At 37.0% G+C, this 21,989-nt stretch overlaps 1 protein-coding gene across 2 annotated transcripts in view; it reads right to left on the reverse strand.

Moving 5' to 3' along the window:
* Window positions 1-21,989, reverse strand: part of LOC128699162 (girdin) — a 707,427-nt gene that overhangs the window by 43,614 nt on the left and 641,824 nt on the right. For both annotated transcript variants that reach the window (XM_070090172.1, XM_070090171.1), the window contains exons 20-24: window positions 21,309-21,428; window positions 20,637-20,897; window positions 18,202-18,375; window positions 3,067-3,201; window positions 901-1,101 (exon numbers count right to left, since the gene is read on the reverse strand). In XM_070090172.1, the coding sequence (XP_069946273.1) occupies window positions 901-1,101; window positions 3,067-3,201; window positions 18,202-18,375; window positions 20,637-20,897; window positions 21,309-21,428 (891 nt within the window). The remainder of the gene's footprint in view (window positions 1-900; window positions 1,102-3,066; window positions 3,202-18,201; window positions 18,376-20,636; window positions 20,898-21,308; window positions 21,429-21,989) is intronic.

Here is a 21,989-nt window from a genome sequence, read left to right on the forward strand (position 1 = left end):
CCCCTTGCTCCCAGCATTTTAGTCACCTCTTACGACACATTACTTCAAAAGTAGTGTATTATTTATTAGCATCTGATTGCTCAAACTTTGCATTAATCTTCATGAAGATGATCTTAATTCTCAAGTTTCTCAATATCATCCAGCCCTTCTAATATTGCAGCTCTTCTCATCTCACTTTCCCTTATCATTTACCTTACATTACCTAATATTTAAATCTACAGCATTTTTATTACTGGTACTAAATATTTTAATATTTGCATTGCCAATTTTAAATCTATGACACTGACACTACTTGATATTTTAATCTGTATTTTACCATAATGTTTTTTATCCAACTGCAATTATCTGTTACACCACCTCTCATTGCACAAAGACCCACTATAAGTGTAGTCTTGAGCTTGTACTATATATATTTTGGACTACTCATGTATATTTCAAATAAGCATTGGCTGAAGAGATTGCATTTGCACTTCTTTTTTTAGCTATCGTACAGTGGATTTGCTAGATGGTAAATTTACACTGAGATATCCACTATATACATATAGTGGATATCTCAGTACCTTACCAAGTAATAATTTATAAAATCACTTAGACAATTATTTTTTCTAAAAAACATGACTTCTAATAAATTTTCCTTTTCTCAGTAATGCTTTAGCTTCACTAAATAGCATTATCCTCATTACTTGCTCCCACTTTTCATTACGTAAAGAATACCGGGAGAGGGTTCTTGGGGTCAATGCAGCCCAGTCCACGACTAGGCCTTATGGTGAATCAGGGCCTAATCAACTAGGCTGTTACTGTTAACTGCACGTAGTAATCTTTCACAGATTAATGCAGTATACAGTACTGAGGTATTATAAAATTTCTGCAAAATGCTAGTGATTTGTACATTAAGCATACCTGGCATTTATTGGTGAGTTTTGAAACTTCAACATCTAAAGCTGCCATCTGATCTCGAGCATCATTTAGTTCTCCTCGAAGTTCTGTTAACCTAAGTTTCACAGTGTTATTCTCTGTTTTGACAGTCTTATAGTCACTCTGTAGAGACTTATACTCTGTTCGTAGTTTCTCATTTGCAGAAAATAGGCTCCGGAAATCATCCTAAAATAAAGAGTTGAAGCATTTATAAATATTAGTTCATTTCAAAGATTAGTTATTGGAATGACATTAAGCTCCAGTCTAAGATAGCATATACAGGTCTCCCTCAACATTCGCGTTTTCAACTTTCGCGGGCTTCACACATTCGCGAATTCCCAGCCACCAAATTCCCAGCCGCCAAATCATATTTAAGTTTCCCGCCACCTGCGAGTCCCTACTACCCTCCCTCCGACCTCCACAACTGGCAGCCAGCTCTCCCACCACTCAGTGTGGTGAGTGTTTTGTTTATTCATTATTTGCTATTAAACTACAGTATAAATAATGTAAACCCATTCATGACTGCATATTGGAATGGCTATTCGGACAGGTATTAGACGGTGACATCGTGTGTTTACTCTTGAACACAGCAAAGAATCAAACATTTCTGCTACTGCTAATAATAACAATAGTAATAATAATAATAATAATAAATACGATATAATTGAAGAAGGAAATTGTACAAAAATACGAGGGAGTGGTTGACACATCGTCAGTGTGGCTTTGTTTATGCTGGAGTGAACATGAGTCTCCCTGCTTTTCCAAACATTTCACAATAATTCATTGTGTTTGGTGCTTGTAGATTGAGTGCGACTGGAGTGGTAGAGGCAGTGGTTGAGGCAGTGGTTGAGGCAGCTGTTGAGGCAATGGTTGAGGCAGCTGTTGAGGCAGTGGTTGAGGCAGTGGTATTTAATAACACACATGTTATTAATAATAATAATAATACATTTTATTAATAATAACATGTACTATTATTATATATAACATATATGTCATTAAATACCACTGCCTCAACTGCTGAATTGTTGTGAAATGTTTGGAAGAGCAGGGAGACTAATGCTCACTCCAGCATAAATAAAGCCACACTGACGATGTGTCAACCACTCCCTCGTATTTTTGTACAATTTCCTTCTTCAATTATATCGTATTTATTATTATTATTATTATTATTACTATTGTTATTATTAGCAGTAGCAGAAATGTTTGACTCTTTGCTGTGCTCAAGAGTAAACACACGATGTCACTGTCTAATACCTGTCCGAATAGCCATTCCAATATGCAGTCATGAATGAGTTTACATTATTTATACTGTAGTTTAATAGCAAATAATGAATAAACAAAACACTCACCACACTGAGTGGTGGGAGGGCTGGCTGCCAGTTGTGGGGGTCAGAGGGAGGGTAGTAGGGACTCGCAGTGGTTGAGGAAGTGGTGGAGGCATTGGTGGAGGCAGTGGTGGAGTCTGTGGTATTTAATAACATACATGTTATTAAAGCATAACATGTATTTATTTAGTACAATTTATGACATTTTCATGTATTTTATGAATGTTCATGGTTCAACAAGTTAAGGAAGCAGTATTGTATTATATTTCCCTACAATATACGTATTGGGGCACCAAACATTCGCGATTTTTCAACCTTCGCAAGTCTCTTGATCCCCTAACCCTCGCGAATGTTGAGGAAGACCTGTACTACCACTATTCATTTTTTTTTTCTTTACCACAATCAGGCGAGAGTGTGTGCGTACACACACGCATATACATACATACATTCAGAACCCTCGGGTAACAAAAAAAATTAACTAGCTCACCAAATGGAGGGTTCAAACTCATAGCAAGCCAGCAGGCCGGTGTGCACTGGCCTAGATTTAAGACTGGCTTGCTATGGTTTCCAACCATTTATTCAGCGAGTTGCTTACAACTGTGTCATTACTATTTCATGAGTTATAAATGATAAACTTTGAAATTCCAGGCACAAGACTGCCTCTACAAAGAAAATATATTAATAAAGGAGCTCAAAGCATTATTATCATTATTATTATTAAATACTTATAATTAGAAATATACAATATGGATTAGCATCAAATATTATCCAAGTAACTTAAAAGAGGATAAAAAGGTATATAAACACATGACAGAAAACAATGTACCTTGAGTCTGGAGTGCTCACTTCGTAAATTTGCCAGTGAGGTAGAATCGGCTTTCAGCTTGGACATTTCATCTTCCAAGGCTTCCCGGAGTTTTAGAAGCTCATCTTCACTAGCAGACATATCACTCTGACGTTCCTGGTCACATAAAAAAATATTAACCTTACTTAACAAAATCCATAAAATATACATTAAACAAAAGCATATTATGATCAAAATGTGTAAAGTTTGATAAGGGAACATAAGAATAGAGGAGCAGTGCAACAGGCCTACTGGCCCATACCAGGCAGGTCCATCTTGAACTCAGTCTTTCTCACTCACATATTTGGTAAATCCATTTTTAAAACTACCCAAGGTGTTAGCTTCGGTGACTACTCGCTAGATTGTTCCACTTGTCTACAACTCTATTGCAAAACAAGTACTTCCCTATATCTTTCCAAATATCAATTTATTCAACTTAAATCCGTAGTTACAAGTTCTCTTTTCGCTATCCTAAGTGCCGTGTTTGTATCTTATATATACCTGTCTTTCATGTGAACACTTCAGTCATATCTCCCCTCATTAAACACCTTTCAAGGATGTGCAGATTCAGGGCTCTCAGCTTACCTTTGTGTGAAAGATTTCTAATACAGTGAATTGCTTTTGTTGTCCTTCTCTGTGTATACTCCATTGTATTTACTGTATACCTGGCAGGCCAGACTTGATTCCTGGAGTTGGGAAATACAGTGCCGGCACTCTGAAGGAGGGGTGTTAATGTTGCAGTTTTATAACTGTAGTGTAAGCATATCTCTGGCAAGACAGTGACAGAGTGAATGATGATGGAAGTTTTTCTTTTTTGAGCCACCCTGCCTTCGTGGGAAATGGCCAATGTGTTAATAAAAAACATCCATTCTGCAGTAGGAATATCAGAACTGCACTGCATAATCTAAATGAAGCCTCACTAATAGGGTATGGAGCTGTAGAATAACCTCTGGACTCCTGTTGCTTACACCTCTTGATATAAATCCAAACAATCAGCGAGCCTTATTAAGGATGCTTTGGCACTGATGTCTTGGCTTCAGATTTCTGTTTTCCATGGCCACTAAGTCCTTTTCACATCCTGTATTATCAAGTTCTAAATTACTTAGTAATGTAAGCTCCAAGGATATTTTTATTACTGAGGATAGTATTTTTCCCCACACTGAACTGCAACTGAACTACAAATGGTTATAACTATGACTATAATTTTTGAAGAGGTGGACCAGTAAGCCAGCAGAAGGCTTCAGTCAGTTGACCAGAAGCTCCAACGGCAGGTCATCATCTGACTAAGACCCGTATCAGGAAACACTTGTCCTGTTTCTTGACGAACCTAACCTAAGTGCATCTGCTGTTTTTCCAACCACAACATTAGTTTGTCCAAATAATTTTGAAGTTCAATGGTATCTTCCTCTGAATTTATTTGTTGGCATATTTTTGCGTTTTACGTGAATTTGATTATACAATCTCTCTCTTTTATAAAACATAATATTTGACTGGAGCAGCACTGCAGTAAGTCTACTGACTCATGCTAGGCAAGTCTTACTCAAATCCAACCTTTCTCATTCACAGATTTGTTGAACCTAATTTTAAAGCTACCCCAATGAATACTTGGCAGATAGTTCCACCAAGAGTGTCCCCTGCAAGTCTGGAACCATAAGGTAAAATAAAAAATATCATGTGTTTTTCTGTTTATGTTCCCATATCTGAATAAGATGTAGGTAGTAAGTTGGTAGACAGCAACCTCCCAGGGAAGTACAGTGAAACCCCAGGTTTCAGCTGTAATCCGTTCCAGGAGCTAGGCCTAAATGCAAAATGGCTGAAAGGTGAAGCAATATTTCCCATAAGAAATAATGTAAATAAAATTAATCCATTCCAGACCCACAAAAATACTCACAAAAAATACATTTTTTAAATAATGACTATAGCTTTACATACACACAGCACAGATAAATACACATACGTATATTATATAGATAAATTAAAATTTAAATAAACATTTAAAATATCATTTACTTACCTTATTGAAGAGACTTGCTGGCATCTGGAAGATAGGGAGGACGGAAGAGGGAGAACTTATTGTTTGGAAGGGGAATCCCCTTCCATAAAAACGTTAGATAACAAGTCCTTATCTGGGGTTACTTCCCTTCTTTGTCTTTTAAGGCCACTAGGACCAGCTTGAGTAACGACCCCTGTCTCACAAAATAACTGTCAAGAGTGCTCTGTTTCTGGTGTCTCTTTTAGATTTCCCTGAAGTGGTACAAGGTTTTGTCACTGAACGTGTTGCAGATATGGCTTGTTTCAGCTTGGTCAGGGTGATACTTTTCAACAAACGTTTGCAACTCATTCCACTTTGCAGGCGGTAAAATGGCTGGCTGGCTGAACTTAACGTTATTCAACTTCATTACTGTACAGTGGAACCTCAGCTTACGAATTTAATCCGTTTCATGACCTCATTCGTATCCCGATTTGTTCGTATGCTGAGTCAATTTTCCTCATTTAAATTAACTGAATTGGCATTAATCCGTTCCAGCAGAATTCCTGCTCTTAGGAGGCACGACAAGATACGTACTTCAATATGATACTAATATCAACTCTACGGCTTATTTATATATCACAATTCATCTAATTTCACCATCACTTAAAGAATGCACAGCAGATGCATCATTGTCAGTGTTCAGCATTTCTTCAATGTCAGCATCCCGTAACTCCATTATTATATCTTGGAAATTGGTCATCCTGTGTTATTTAACTATTATAAGAGAATATGATCATGCACTGGTCATGGAGGTATACCATCTTTTAGGAGTGAAGAAGAGCAGAATGTAAGTGTGGGGGAGGTACGTGAGGCATTACATAAAATGAAAGGGGGTAAAGCAGCTGGAACTGATGGGATCATGACAGAAATGTTAAAAGCAGGGGGGGATATAGTGTTGGAGTGGTTGGTACTTTTGTTTAATAAATGTATGAAAGAGGGGAAGGTACCTATGGATTGGTGGAGAGCATGTATAGTCCCTTTATATAAAGGGAAAGGGGACAAAAGACTAAAAATTATAGAGGAATAAGCTTACTGAGTATACCAGGAAAAGTGTACGGTAGGGTTATAATTGAAAGAATTAGAGGTAAGACAGAATGTAGGATTGCGGATGAGCAAGGAGGTTTCAGAGTGGGTAGGGGATGTGTAGATCAAGTGTTTACATTGAAGCATATATGTGAACAGTATTTAGATAAAGGTAGGGAAGTTTTTATTGCATTTATGGATTTAGAAAAGGCATATGATAGAGTGGATAGAGGAGCAATGTGGCAGATGTTGCAAGTATATGAAATAGGTGGTAAGTTATTAAATGCTGTAAGGAGTTTTTATGAGGATAGTGAGGCTCAGGTTAGGGTGTGTAGTAGAGAGGGGGAAAATTTTTTCCCCTTTATTTTGAGTCTAAATGGTCAATTTGCCTTTAAAAGGGGGGTTTGGGGATATTGGCTTTGGGGGGAAATTGGGTATTTTTAAATTTCTTCACTTTTGCCAAACACCTTCAAAAAATATAATGCCCGGGTTAAAAAGTTTAATATAAAAAGTATTTTTTTTGGGTACCCTCCCCCGGTGGGGGGCCCCGACGTTGAAAAAAAAATGATAATTAATAAGCGCAAACCCCGTTTTAGCAGAAAGGTTCCCCCCCCAAATTTTTATGTTTTTAAAAATCCTTTTTACCCCTTTTTAATTTTAATTAGGGGTAGGAGAAGGATAAGGGAAAGGGAAGTTTATTTTTTGGGGGATGGGGGGGAGGGAAAAGGGGAAAAGGGGAAAAAAAGGGGGAGGGGGGGAAAGAAAGAAAATTTGGGGAAGGGGAAGGGGGGGAAAGATAAGGGAGGACCGGGGAAAAGGAAAAGGAGAGTAACCTGGTTCCTTCTGACAAACTCTCCCTATTCCCTTTTGGCTTTAAAGGGTCTTGTTAATCTTGTTTTGTAGTTTTAGTTTCGTCTTTAAAAAAGACTTTTGGGCCCAATTCAAAGAAAAAAAATCCCTTTAGTTTCTTAGTTTTAATAATTTTCATTTTTAAAATTTTTGTGTATTAAAAAATAAAGACAGAAAAAGAAAAGTTTTGAAAATTTTTAAAAAAAATTTTACAAAACCCATTGAAATTTTTCCCCAGATCAAAAAAATTTTTCAAACCTATAAAATTTTTTTAAAAGGGAAAAAAATTAAAAAAATTTAAGTTTTTATAAAAACCTTTTTAATAAAAAAATTTTGGGATTGTTGTTTAAACATTTTATCAAAACAATATTAAATTTAATTGGTGTTTTAGTTTTTTAAAAATTTTACATAAACAAAAATTTTTTTAAAATTTAACTTTTTCAAAACTCCCAAATTTAAACTCTGGCAATGGTTTAAAATAATGTGAAAAAACCAAACCTAAAACGAAAAGCAAAGTTTCCGGGGTTGAGCAGGCGGGGAAATTTGTTTAAATTTTTATTTCTGAAACCGTCAATTTATTTTTTTAGAAATTTCATTTATCTTAAATTGAAAAAACCCCTTTTTCTTTTAAAAAATAATTATAAACCCTTTTTGGCCGTTCGAAGGTTCCTATTAATGGTCGTCTTCCTCCCCAAAGTTTAAAAGGGAAATATCCATGTCCCGATTAAATTCCCTTTCCCTTTTTTCATCCCCTGGGGGTGTTTCTAAAAGTCGTTTGAGAAATTAAATATTTTTTTTACAGACCTCAAATTAAAATTTTAAATTAAATGAAGACTTTAAAAGAAACATATATAAAAGGGGACAACAAAGGTAATGTAATGAAAATGTAATGAATCCTCAAATGATGCTTTTAATAAAAAAAAGCATCTATGGTTCAAGGCTTAATGCAAATTTAGATATTTTTTTGTCTTTGAGAATCGGGCCGTGCTTCTGGCCCCCACAACCTGGGAAACCCTTTAAACATACTTGTTTCTGGAAAAGCTAAAATTTTCCCAACTCCCCCTTTTTAAAAATTGAATTAATTCCCGTTCAGAAGGCTTCCTAAAACCCAGTCTCCTCCCAGTAAGTTATAAAAAATCTAACTTTAAAAGCCCAGCCAACTCAAGTCTATTAGATTTTAAATTAAAAAGAAAATCGTTTTTGAGAGATGGTGTAGGCTTCAAATTTAAAATCTATAAAATCTTTCCCAATTGATCCCATGAGTTTTTTAATTTCCCAAAATTTCAAGGTTTTGATTAGTTCCCCCATAGTAAATATACAAAACAGTCACTGCTTTTATAAAAATACCCAACAATTTTTTGGGAAAAAAAAGTAAGAAACGGGACTAAATACCCCTAAGAAAAGATCAATCTTTGAACCCTTTAAAAACCCTGCCCCCTCAAAATTTTCCCCCCCCCAAAAGAAAATTTATTTTCTCTGGGGGATTAAAAAACCCCAAACACCAACCTATACTGGCTTTGTGTTGGTAGGTATATCCAGTGAAACTTTTCCTATTCAGGGCGTTGACTTACTCATAGGCAATGATCTAGACTATCCGGGTATAAGCCGAGAGCCTCTAGTTATTGATAATTCTACTGACATTAACTATGCCATAGAAGCTCGAAAAGAGGTTCCTACCATATTTCCTCTCAATGTTATAACTAGAGCAATGTCTAGAGCGCCTCAAAATCCTTTGTCAACTGAAGTCCTAAGTGAAGGCGAGGATTTAGGTCTCGGTTTATTGTTCAGCCGATCCTTACAAGCAAGATCTTCAAATCTGAAATATTCTATGATCGGCCCTTTTCAAGATTCTGATATTAAAATGCTATCGAAAGAAGATTTAATAAGGGATCAGTTCCTTGATCCATCCCTAGAGAAATTACGAGAGATAGCTATTACAGAAGACGATGCCCAAGACCTGGACAATTGTTACTATCTTGCTAATGGTATATTAATGAGAAAGGAAAAGTCTCTTTTGTCTTCCGACGATCATCTGTCTACCAGCAAACATCTAGTAGTGCTACCTAACACCTTTAGAGAATTAGCTATTAGTTTCGCCCACCATAGTCCCATGGGAGGACATTTGGGAGTAAAGAAAATGCTGGGCAAAATAGCCAAGCATTTTCATTGGCCCAGAATGAAGGAGACTGTGGAAAGCTATCTAAAAAGTTGTCAAGTCTGCCAAGTGACCGGCAAACCTTCGCACACACCTCCACCAGTTCCCCTCATTCCGATTCCCGTCAGTGGTGAGCCCTTCTCACGCCTGATAATAGATTGTGTTGGTCCGTTACCCAGGACTAAACATGGGAATCAATATCTGTTTATAATTATGGATGTCATTACTCGATATCCGGAAGCTATCCCTTTGAGAAAAATTAATTCTCGCATCATTGTTCGAGCTTTGCAAAAATTTTTCTCTCAGGTGGGGATTCCCTGAATAATTCAATCCGATCAAGGTTCAAATTTTACCTCTAAGATGTTTCGTGATGCCTTATCTCGCCTCGGAATTAAGTCAGTATTTTCTGTTGCTTATCACCGTCAGTCACAAGGAGCCCTCGAACGATTTCATCAAACATTAAAATCAATGTTGAGAGCGTACTGCGAGCAGTTTTCCCGAGATTGGGAACAAGAAAGCACTGGGTTTAGTCCATTTGAATTAATTTACGGACACCAAGTACGCGGCCCCCTCACCGTACTGAAAGATTCATGGACCGGAAAATCAGAACCCTCGTTTAAAACAACTCCAACTCTAATGCAAAAGCGTTTGTCACAACTGAGGGAATTAGCCTCAAAAAACTTAGCTAAGGCCCAATCCAAGATGAAGCATTGTTATGACAAACACACATGCTCTCGCTTCTTTAAACCAGGTGACAAGGTGATGGCACAGAAATTTTTACCGGGACACGCTCTGCAACCTAGATACGAAGGTCCTTTGGAAGTGATTGAGCGGCTCAATGAGGTAAATTATGTACTACGAACTCCAGGAAAGAGAAAAGCAAAACGTACTTATCACATAAACCAACTTAAGGCTTACCACCCTAGTCTCGTACCAATTACGACAGTTCTTCCTTTAGCTGAAACTGAAAATGTACGTCTGCCCAGCATCTCTAAAGCCATAGAAGTACGTTTAAAAAATTCAGAGACATTGCAGTCTCTTGATACCTTTCTTATGGACCTGGATTTGGAAAAAGGAAAAGATATCAAAGACTTGATATTACGTTATGAGGTTTTATTCGATGACGTCCCTAGGTGTTGCACATTGGGAATTCACGACATAGATGTACAAGGAGCTAAGCCTTGCAGTCACCTTATAGGGCAAGTCCACTCAAACAAGAAGCATTAAACAAAGAAGTAGAATTTTTGTTGTCCCATGGACTCATAGAGCGAAGTAAAAGTCCGTGGGCCTCACCCTGTATATTAGTTCCCAAGCCTGATGGAACTTCTAGAATGTGCACTGATTATCGTAAGGTTAATGCTCTCATGGTACCGGATGGTTTCCCACTACCCCGTATTGATGATCTAATAGACAGAGTATCAGGAGCCGCCTATGTCACCCGCCTGGATTTATTAAGGGGCTATTACCAAGTGCCGCTTACCCAGCGAGCCCAAGAAATATCCGCATTTACTATACAAGGCGGATTATTCAATTATCGTGTTATGCCCTTTGGGTTGTGTAACGCGGCCTCTACCTTTCAGTGCCTGATGAACTTGCTGACCAATGATTTAGAAGGAGTGGATGCATATGTAGACGATCTTGTTATATATAGCAATGAGTGGGAGCAACACTTAATTCGCCTGGAAACCTTATTTAAGAAGTTAGAAAAGTACAATCTAGGTAGTAGGTTGGTAGACAGCAACCGCCCAGGGAGGTACTACCGTCCTGCCAAGTGAGTGTAAAACTGAAGCCTGTAATTGTTTTACACGATGGTAAGATTGCTGGTGTCTTTTTTTTTTATCTGTCTCATACACGTGCAAGATTTCAGGTATGTCTTGCTACTTCTACTTACACTTAGGTCACACTACACATACATGTACAAGCATATATATACACACCCCTTTGGGTTTTCTTCTATTTTCTTTCTAGTTCTTGTTCTTGTTTATTTCCTCTTACCTCCATGGGGAAGTGGAACAGAATTCTTCCTCCGTAAGCCATGCGTGTTGTAAGAGGCGACTAAAATGCCGGGAGCAAGGAGCTAGTAACCCCTTCTCCTGTATATATTACTAAATGTAAAAGGAGAAACTTTCGTTTTTCCTTTTGGGCCACCCCGCCTCGGTGGGATACGCCCGGTGTGTTGAAAGAAGAAGAAAGAAGAAAAGTACAACTTCACCATAAATTTAGCAAAGTGTCAGTTTGGACAAGCCAAGATTAAATACCTCGGTTTTTGTATAGGCCAGGGCGAGGTACGTCCTGTTGATGTAAAAGTTAGGGCCATTGCCGAGTTTCCTATCCCTCAAGATAGAAAGTCTGTACAGAGGTTCCTTGGAATGACTGGTTATTATCTACATTTCTGTCCTAACTTTTCTCAGGTTGCGTCTCCTCTTACTGAGTTGACCAGTAGTAAGATTAAGTTTTGCTGGTCGAAAGATTGTGAGATAGCTGTTGAAGCGGTTGCTCTTCGTCACCTGTATTGAAAAGTCCTGACTTTAATCAACCCTTCTATTTACACATTGATGCCAGCGGTTATGCTGTGGGGGCGGTGTTACTTCAGAAATCCCCCTCTACTGATATTTTGCATCCTATATCTTACTTTTCTTCAAAGTTGAAACGTCACCAAAAGAATTACGCCACTGTAGAGAAAGAAGCTCTTGCCCTAGTAATATCTTTGGAACATTTTGACGTTTATCTGGGAACCTCCCCCCATAAAATTATGGTATTTTCCGATCACAACCCTTTAATTTATATTAATTCTATGAAATCAAACAACACCCGGATCCTCAGGTGGGCTCTGAGGCTCCAACCTTATCTGATTAGTATTCAACACTTAAGTGGGACTCTTAACATAATTGCTGATGCCCTTTCTCGCCCCTGAAAAAAAAAAATATATATATATACCTTAAAATGTAAAGTTAAGAGATGAGTACTCTTAGAGCCTAATTTATATATATATATATATATATTAAATATTTTTTGTTAATGATTTTCTTTTATATTGACAGTATGATTATGAAAACCGTTTCGTTGATGGGATGAAGTATTAAGTCCACATGGATGACCCTGACAGTCATATGTCTGAGACTCCTATTCTCGAACTGTGATGGATGCCACTCCAGATAGTTCTTCCAGCCATTGTTCCAGAAGCTCATCCTCTGGCAAATAACCATGCTGATCGAGTTCTTTCATCTTCATTCTCCCGTTGTCCTACATGCCCATTTACCAAGAGGACGCTTACTATAAAGAAGATATTACCGAGAATGCTTGCAAACTACCTACTGCGACCTATTGTCGTACGGGGGGGGGGTGTTATATCTTGGAAATTGGTCATCCTGTGTTATTTAACTTTTATAAGAGAATATGATCATCACTTAATATTAAAGCGTGAAAGTCCCCATTTATAGCTATAATAGTGACTTTTGGCATTATATTATTATCTGTTAAAATATATAAAAAATACCATGGTATTATCCCTATTTTATTATTATTATTGTTAGGTAGGTTTTCTTATGTGTATAGAGCATAAGTCTCGGAACCATCCGGTGAATTGTTCTATTGTTTATGTCCGGCTGACTGACGTTTGGGTCAGGTGATCCAACCTGACGATGGGTCAACAGACTGCATCCAAATGGGATGTGATCTGGATGCAGTCTGTTATATTTCTCAGCAGTCTTCCTTTGATTTTGATTTTCTGAGTCAGATTATCTGGACTTACTCAGATCTTCTTTCTCTCTTCCAACAAACCGGCCATATCCCACCGTGGCAGGGTGACCCAAAAAGAAAAACAAAAATTTCTCTTTTTTAACTTTACTAATGTATACAGGAGAAGAGGTTACTAGCCCCTTGCTTCCAGCATTTTAATAGCCTCTTACAACACTCATGGCTTATTGATGAAAAATTCTGTTCCACTTTCCTATTCAAATCAAATTTTTATTTCTTTGCAAAGTTTACAATGTGTAACTGACATGTTATAAGGAGTCTATTTCCATGCATTTATTTATTTATTTATTTAAAAATTTGAGCACACATACAGAGGTACAACAAATACAGGTAAGAGCAGTATGCCAAAGCCACTTATACTATGCATAGCATTACGGGCTGGCTTAAAATTAACTTAAGATTAACTAAGCAATGATGAAATCAGTGATAAAACATTAATGTAAACAGGTTACTATAAAGCACAAGTGAGTATTACAAAGACAGGTCATATGGTTGTATGCATTGTTGTACATTCAGTAGAATGGAGTATTCTGTTAGGTAGTGTATTTAAAAAATAATAAAGTTAGATTGGGTTTTAGGTTTAACATTTATGTGATATAATTGTGAGAAACATTTAAGATATACAATTTATAAGGTTCAGTTATTCAGTATTTATTTGGTTTTGGGTGAGTAAGTGATCTTTGAGAAGAGACTTGAATTTATAAACAGGTAGTGTTTCTTTTATATTTACAGGTAATGAATTCCAGATTTTAGGGCCTTTTATGTGCATTGAGTTTTTACATAGTGTGAGATGGACACGAGGAACATCAAAGAGTGATCTGTGCCTTGTGTTATGGTCATGTGTTCTGTTGAGGTTGGCAAGGAGATGTTTGAGGGGAGGGTTAATATCAGAGTTAAGTGTTCTATGTATGTGATAGGTGCAGTAGTAGGTATGGATGTTTTGTATGGTGAGGAGGTTTAGTGTATTGAATATTGGTGGAGTGTGCTGCCTATAGTGAGAATTTGTTATCATTCTAACTGCAGCCTTTTGTTGGGTAATTAGTGGTCTGAGATGGTTACTTGTTGTTGAGCCCCATGCACAAATTCCATAGGTGAGATAGGGGTAAATAAGAGAGTGATATAGGGCCAGGAGGGCTGACTGTGGAGCATAGTACCGTATCTTCGATAGTATGCCTACAGTCTTGGAAATTTTCTTAGAAATTTGTTGTATATGTGTATGAAATTTGAGTCTATTATCAAGGTGGATTCCTAAGAATTTTCCCTCTGTTAGCTTTGTGATAGGTGATCCGTTTATCATTAGTGAGGTAGTCATTTGGTGGGGCATCTGAGCTTGGGATTTTATTGGCAAGGTTTTGTCCTATAGTGGAGAAGAAATCATTGAGTCTGTTTGCTGTTTCTGTTGGTGGGAGTTGGGGTTCATCTGATTTTGCTAATTTTATTTCGCTATTTCGTGATATCTTTTTTGTTCCTAGAATTTCTGATAGGGTTTTCCAGGTCTTTTTTATATCACCTCGTAAGTTGGATAATCTGTTCTCATAATACAATTTTTTTGCCCTTCTTATCAGGCTGGTTAGGATTGACAAGTAACGTTTTGTTTGGTTTAATTACAATGTTGGTTTGCAAGTGCAAAGAAAGCCACTATCATGCCGAGGCATTTCGGGCAGACTAAACCTAAAACATTACAGACTATACTTAATACTAGACATATACAGTGGAACCTCGGCTTATGAACACCTCACCAAGCAAATTTTTCAGGATACGAACCATCGTTCGGTCGATTTTTTGCTTCTGGATATGAACGAAATTTCAGGATGTGAACTTCCCCCCTCAAGGGGGGTTCCTTAAATAAATAAATAAAATATTTATTTCTTTGCAAAGGTTATAATGTGTGTTTACATATCATAATATGATTGGAGCAAGGAAAGCCACTATCATGCCAAGGTATTTTGGGCAAACTTAACCTAATACTAATAGACTACTTAGTCTAGACAGGTGAAAACTGTACTAGTAGTGGTTACCAATATTTTGCTGATGATGGTGCCAACTACTGGCAGCCTGTTGAAGTTTCTCCTTACTGTTATTATTATTATTATGTATGTGGTAATGGGCTCTTGATCTAGGGAATTGGATCTATACTCCAGTTCCCTAAATTAATACTAATAATAATAATAATTATAATACTACATACATACTAATACTAATAATAATAATAATAATAAAGAATACAATATAATAGTAATATTATGATGTTGTCATTTTTAGACATTTTTTTCACTTTTTTTCATATCTATGTGCCAAATGCTTCAAAATACCAACTGGTAACCCTCTGGGTGGCTGTAGGTACTGCTAGAGATGTTATCAACAAATTTTGTTGAAAATAAGAAAAAGTTTTGAAGTGAGATTAACAAGTTAAGAAAGCCTAGAGAACAAATGGATTTGTCAGTTAAAAATAGGAGAGGAGAGTTATTAAATGGAGAGTTAGAGGTATTGGGAAGATGGAGGGAATATTTTGAGGAATTGTTAAATGTTGATGAAGATAGGGAAGCTGTGATTTCATGTATAGGGCAAAGAGGAATAACATCTTGTAGGAGTGAGGAAGAGCCAGTTGTGAGTGTGGGGGAAGTTCGTGAGGCAGTAGGTAAAATGAAAGGGGGTAAGGCAGCTGGGATTGATGGGATAAAGATAGAAATGTTAAAAGCAGGTGGGGATATAGTTTTGGAGTGGTTGGTGCTATTATTTAATAAATGTATGGAAGATGGTAAGGTACCTAGGGATTGGCAGAGAGCATGCATAGTTCCTTTGTATAAAGGCAAAGGGGACAAAAGAGAGTGCAAAAATTATAGGTGGATAAGTCTGCTGAGTATACCTGGTAAAGTGTATGGCAGAGTTATTATTGAAAGAATTAAGAGTAAGACGGAGAATAGGACAGCAGATGAACAAGGAAGCTTTAGGAAAGGTAGGGGGTGTGTGGACCAGGTGTTTACAGTGAAATATATAAGTGAACAGTATTTACATAAGGCTAAAGAGGTTTTTGTGGCATTTATGGATTTGGAAAAGGCATATGACAGGGTGGATAGGGCGGCAATGTGGCAGATGTTGCAGGTGTATAGTGTAGGAGGTAGGTTACTGAAAGCAGTGAAGAGTTTTTACGAGGATAGTGAGGCTCAAGTTAGAGTATGTAGGAAAGAGGGAGATTATTTCCCAGTAAAAGTAGGCCTTAGACAAGGATGTGTGATGTCACCGTGGTTGTTTAATATATTTATAGATGGGGTTGTAAGAGAGGAAATGCAAGGGTCTTGGCAAGAGGCGTGGAGTTAAAAGATAAAGAATCACACACAAAGTGGGAGTTGTCACAGTTGCTCTTTGCTGATGACACTGTGCTCTTGGGATATTCTGAAGAGAAGTTGCAGAGGTTGGTGGATGAATTTGGTAGGGTATGCAAAAGAAGAAAATTAAAAGTGAATACAGGAAAGAGTAAGGTTATGAGAATAACAAAAAGATTAGGTGATGAAAGATTGGAGGGAGAGAGTATGGAGGAGGTGAATGTATTCAGATATTTGGGAGTGGACGTGTCAGTGGATGGGTCTATGAAAGATGAGGTGAATCATAGAATTGATGAGGGAAAAAGGGTGAGTGGTGCACTTAGGAGTCTGTGGAGACAAAGAACTTTGTCTTTGGAGGCAAAGAGGGGAATGTATGAGAGTATAGTTTTACCAACGCTTTTATATGGGTGTGAAGCATGGGTGATGAATGTTGCAGCGAGGAGAAGGCTGGAGGCAGTGGAGATGTCATGTCTGAGGGCAATGTGTGGTGTGAATATAATGCAGAGAATTCGTAGTTTGAAAGTTAGGAGGAGGTGCGGGATTACCAAAACTGTTGCCCAGAGGGCTGAGGAAGGGTTGTTGAGGTGGTTCGGACATGTAAAGAGAATGGAGCAAAACAGAGTGACTTCAAGAGTGTATCATCTGTACTGGAAGGAAGGCGGGGTAGGGGTCGGCCTAGGAAAGGTTGGAGGGAGGGGGTAAAGGAGGTTTTGTGTGCGAGGGGCTTGGACTTCCAGCAGGCATGTGTGAGCGTGTTTGATAGAAGTGAATGGAGACAAATGGTTTTTAATACTTGACGTGCTGTTGGAGTGTGAGTAAAGTAATATTTATGAAGGGGTTCAGGGAAACCGGCAGGCCGGACTTGAGTCCTGGAGATGGGAAGTACAGTGCCTGCACTCTGAAGGAGGGGTGTTAATGTTGCAGTTTAAAAACTGTAGTGTAAAGTACCCTTCTGGCAAGACAGTGATGGAGTGAATGATGGTGAAAGTTTTTCTTTTTCGGGCCACCCTGCCTTGGTGGGAATCGGCCAGTGTGATAATAAAAAAAAAATAATTTGTTGCGCTTCTGTATTAGTGCTAATTGAAAAGTATATCCGAGTTTTTGAAAGGCCATTTAAAAATAATTAGGTAATAGGTTGGTAGACAGCAACTGCCCAGGGAGGTACAGTGGAACCTTAAAAATCGAACTACTCCCAACACAACCAATTATGTAAGTGTATTTTTGTAAGTGCTTTTATAAGTGTATTTTTGAGGGTCTGAAATGGACTAACCTAATTTACATTATTCCTCATGGGAATAAATTCATTCGGAAAAGGCACTCAAACAGCCTTCTGGACCAAAGAAAGTTCGATATTTGAGGTTCCACTGTACTACCGTCCTGCCAAGTGAGTGTAAAACGGAAACCTGTAATTGTTTTACGTGATGGGAGGATTGCTGGTGTCTTTTTTCTGTATCATAAACATGCAAGATTTCAGGTATGTCTTGCTACTTCTATTTACACTTAGGTCATGCTACACATACATGTACAAGCATATATATACACACACCTCTCTGGGTTTTCTTCTATTTTCTTTCTAGTTCTTGTTCTTGTTTATTTCCTCTTTCCTCCATGGGGAAATGGAACAGAATTCTTCCTCCGTAAGCCATGCGTGTTGTAAGAGGCGACTAAAATGCCGGGAGCAAGGAGCTAGTAACCCCTTCTCCTGTATATATTACTAAATGTAAAAGGAGAAACTTTCGTTTTTCCTTTTGGGCCACCCCGCCTCGGTGGGATACAGCCGGTTTGTTGAAAGAAAAATTTAAAAATAGAAATGTAAGAAAATGTGTTCTTATGCATTGCATTTAATTTTAAATAAAGACTGGATTTTATTAACACATCTTGGTTGTTAAGCAGGGAATGCCTGTTTTGCCTCTTAAAACTGCCAGAAACAATTTACAATGTAAACTTTCATGAAAAAAGTTAATTTTATGCAAACTAACCTTTAATTCCTTCTGCTCATGCTTTAAGTTTTTATGGGTTGTTTTGAGATTATTATGCTCTAGTACAAGACTGTCATATTCTCTTGTCAACTGCTGGTGGAGACGCTGTAGAGCCTCATGATCAGAAACCAGCCGAGACAGCCTACTGCCACGCTCTTCACAAGAACGACGCACCTACAATATTAATAATGCAAGTTTTGAAACCTGAGAGCAGCTGAAACAGCAAAAGAGTACAAGGAAAAACATAACCTTATTTGTATCATCAAATTATATAACAGTATGCCACATTACTTTGTTTTATGGCAAAGTTATCACCAAATACTTGTTCCCAAACATTAAAAATACCAGTCTTCACAACTTTCAAGTACTGTACTGAATGGAGTCCTAGGCATGCTTAAAATACTAAATAGTCTAAGATAAATGTTAGAAATTGTTAGAAAAATGGAAACTAACAAAACATTGTCCATAATTTGTATTTTTGCTCAAGAAAGTTTATCTATTTAAAATAATGTACCTTAGCTTCCAGGATCTTTGGTTCTCATGAAGCATAGTAATTTGTCCTCTTGATGGAAGAATGCTTTAAAGTCAACAAAACAGAGGAAAACTAGGTAATACAAGCTTAATATTAATAATAAAAGTGTATTACAGCCATGGTTGTATAGTGAGCAGACATACAATGGTAATAATATATTTGAAGACATAATCTAGTTGTCCATACAAGAGTTGGATACATGGCAATAATACAGGGTGATGAGTGACAGGTGAATAAGTGACTTACAAACATTTCTATATATTGTACCTAATGTATAATATAGAATGTACAATGTAAAATAAAAAAAGGATAAATTTCAAACTATATACAGTACAGTATCCTCCATTTTATGTAATAGAGACATTCCTGACCCATGGAGTGTACAGCAAACTCATCATAACTTAGGGATTCATTCTGAGACTGTAAATTCCACATTTTTTGACTAATGTTTACCAAAAATATATGAGCTTACTACACATGCACCAAATGAGCAAATAAAAAATCATAAAAAAAAATTATAAAAATCCATAAAAAAAACCATCATAATTCTCCTCCCATTACCATCCCTCTTCCTTTCATCACCAACCAAAAAGCCTGTCTTTGTCTAGACTGAAGAATACGCTATCACCCTATGAATACACATCTCTCGAGTGCTCTCCTCCCTCCCTCCACCCCCTAGTCCTGTGTTGGAGCAACTCAACTTAGCCTGTCTGAAGGTCTATTTTCTTTGGACTTGGCACAAGGCACTTTAATTGAAAAATCATAAATTTTGTTTAGAACAGACTCATTAGATTTCCCACTTTAATATCAGTTTTTTTTTCTTTTAAGTCATTCTTATGAATGCCAGTATTAATTAGTTTAGAGTGTTACTGAAAGATACAGTAACCCTCAATTTAATGGGCTAAAAAGAGAGTAGGTGACCAGTAGTACCGATTGTGGTGGAATAGAGATAAGATTGTTTTGCTGTGATAAAATCAATAATAGACAATTCTGTAACAGATTTTGCTTGTTATTTCCGATTCAAATGACCAGCAGATTTAGTCCCGTATTTCCAAAGTTCATTAAATTGAGGGCTAACTGTTAAAAAATCAAGTGATACTGAGCATGGGTGATCACATAGTGAATTTCTACTTCCAATAATGAATCACTAGTAAAAGACAGTAAATAAAACAACTGAAATGTATGTAAACAAACAAACACATCTATACCCTCCAGGCAGATGCCATATGGTGAAAGACTGCTTTGCATTTTACTTCGATTTAGAAACTATCTCACTGAAACATGGAGATAATGCAAAGAACCCACACGAAAAGCAAAGGTGCAACAAGCACGCAATAAGCGTAAAGGAGAATCATCAATAAACCTCTAGCTGTCCTCAAGTGGGAACTTTGTAAGTTTCCTGGTCAGTTCTAAATTAACCCGGCTATAGTGTCTACACTGGGGTGTGTGCTGTTAACACAAAAAGTCAGACTGATTGGACCATCAACCAGGAAACCAAATCTGTTAACAGGGTATGAGGGGAAATGACCCCCAGAATGTACAACAGGTAACCTACGTGTATAGTGTAAACAGTTCAATACCTGTGAAAAAACAATGAATATTTTATACATAATGTAATATAATACTGTATATATTTTGGTGCTATGCACAACTCCATCACCCTGTATCACTAGGGTTCAAGATAGTAAATTCAATTTACAAATTATTTTTACACAGCACAATTATATATACTTTATAATCCTACAAGAAAAATAATTAAAGAAACACTGCCTACATCAGGGTGTACAAGGAGCCTCCCAGTGATGCCTAGCTTTTGAGTTATCAAATAAGCTACAGCTGAATTTTCTTCAATTTAAAAAAAATTCACATTCATAATCTGTTTCTGAATTTGCAACATACTGACCTTTTCTCTTTCTGCATCACTTTGGGTGGCTGAAGATTGTAAAGCCGAGTTCTGAGCTATGAGTGATGCTGATTGTGACTGTAATGTAGTATTTTCCACTTGTAGACGAGCATTCTCTCCTTGCAACTTTGCATTATGCTGAGACATGACTGTGTTCTGGTTGGACAAGGATGTCACTTGAGACTGTAGTGCACACACCTGGTCTCGGTAGCTGGCAGTTTGGCACTTGAGCTCACTAATTTCACTTTCAAGACTTCCCTTCTGTAATACAGTTTGATTTATATTCAGATTTATAAACTAACCTAAAAGCTACCTAAAGTTTATTGGTTTGTATTTTTGGAAAGAAATAGTGAAAAATATGAATACGAGTTAAATATAGTTGAATAAAGGTCATTTAATTGATAGAAGAATATATCTGCATTTGTGGTATTTAAAACTTTCTCTTCAGAAGCTAGATTATTAAATATTATTCATTGCAGCTTATAAACTTCAGCTAATTCATTAAGCATCATTATGAAGTAAGTAAAGCAATGAAAGCTTGGAAATTTTACAATTCCTCCACAATATAAACCATAAAATTAATGAATGTACAGTATTAAAATACTTCCTAATTTATAAAAGATGAAACGGCAAATCCATTAAATTAAAACACTTAAAAACTGTTGTGTTAACCTCCTCATTGCTGCGGTACACAGCATCTCGAAGTTTTGCAACTTCCTTTGATACGTCTTCACTTAGGCTGGCATCTTCTTCTTGATGTCGTTGTCTAAGTGATTCAAGTTCACTTTTTACCTGTTAAGTTAAATGTTAAGATCTTAGCATTTGAACAATAATATAAAACACTGAAATCATTAATAATATGCACAAGTAATACTGTATTGTCCTGTACTGTACTGTACAGAATTTTAACTTTCACAATATAACTTATGCAACTGTTCTTAAATTGTATAAGAGATACCAAAGCAATGGTCACTTAGGCAGTACTGTAACAGAATGAGTGTTCACATGTACATAGCATAAGCCTGTATTAGAGAGACTTTGGCAAGAAAATTATGGGCTTTCTATCAAAGCCAGGTAAGGCAGATTCATATAAAACAATTACTGAATGATCCACCAGTCACTTTGCAACATCTCTCACACCACTTTCCAAAATCACTATTGAACATGAATACTGCAACCTAGATTCACATAACCATCCTCAGTTAAATGAAGAAAAATTTCATTGCTGGCTTTCATCCCCTACTTTGAGAAGCTGGTTAAGTTAACCCAATAGAGATTGTATCAAATATGAAATATCTTTATTACAAAAATGACCAAAAGAAATGTATTCAGAGAAATATTTATTCATTCATA

Source organism: Cherax quadricarinatus, chromosome 31 (assembly GCF_038502225.1).
Source record: "Cherax quadricarinatus isolate ZL_2023a chromosome 31, ASM3850222v1, whole genome shotgun sequence".
NCBI classification, from domain to species: Eukaryota; Metazoa; Arthropoda; class Malacostraca; order Decapoda; family Parastacidae; genus Cherax; species Cherax quadricarinatus.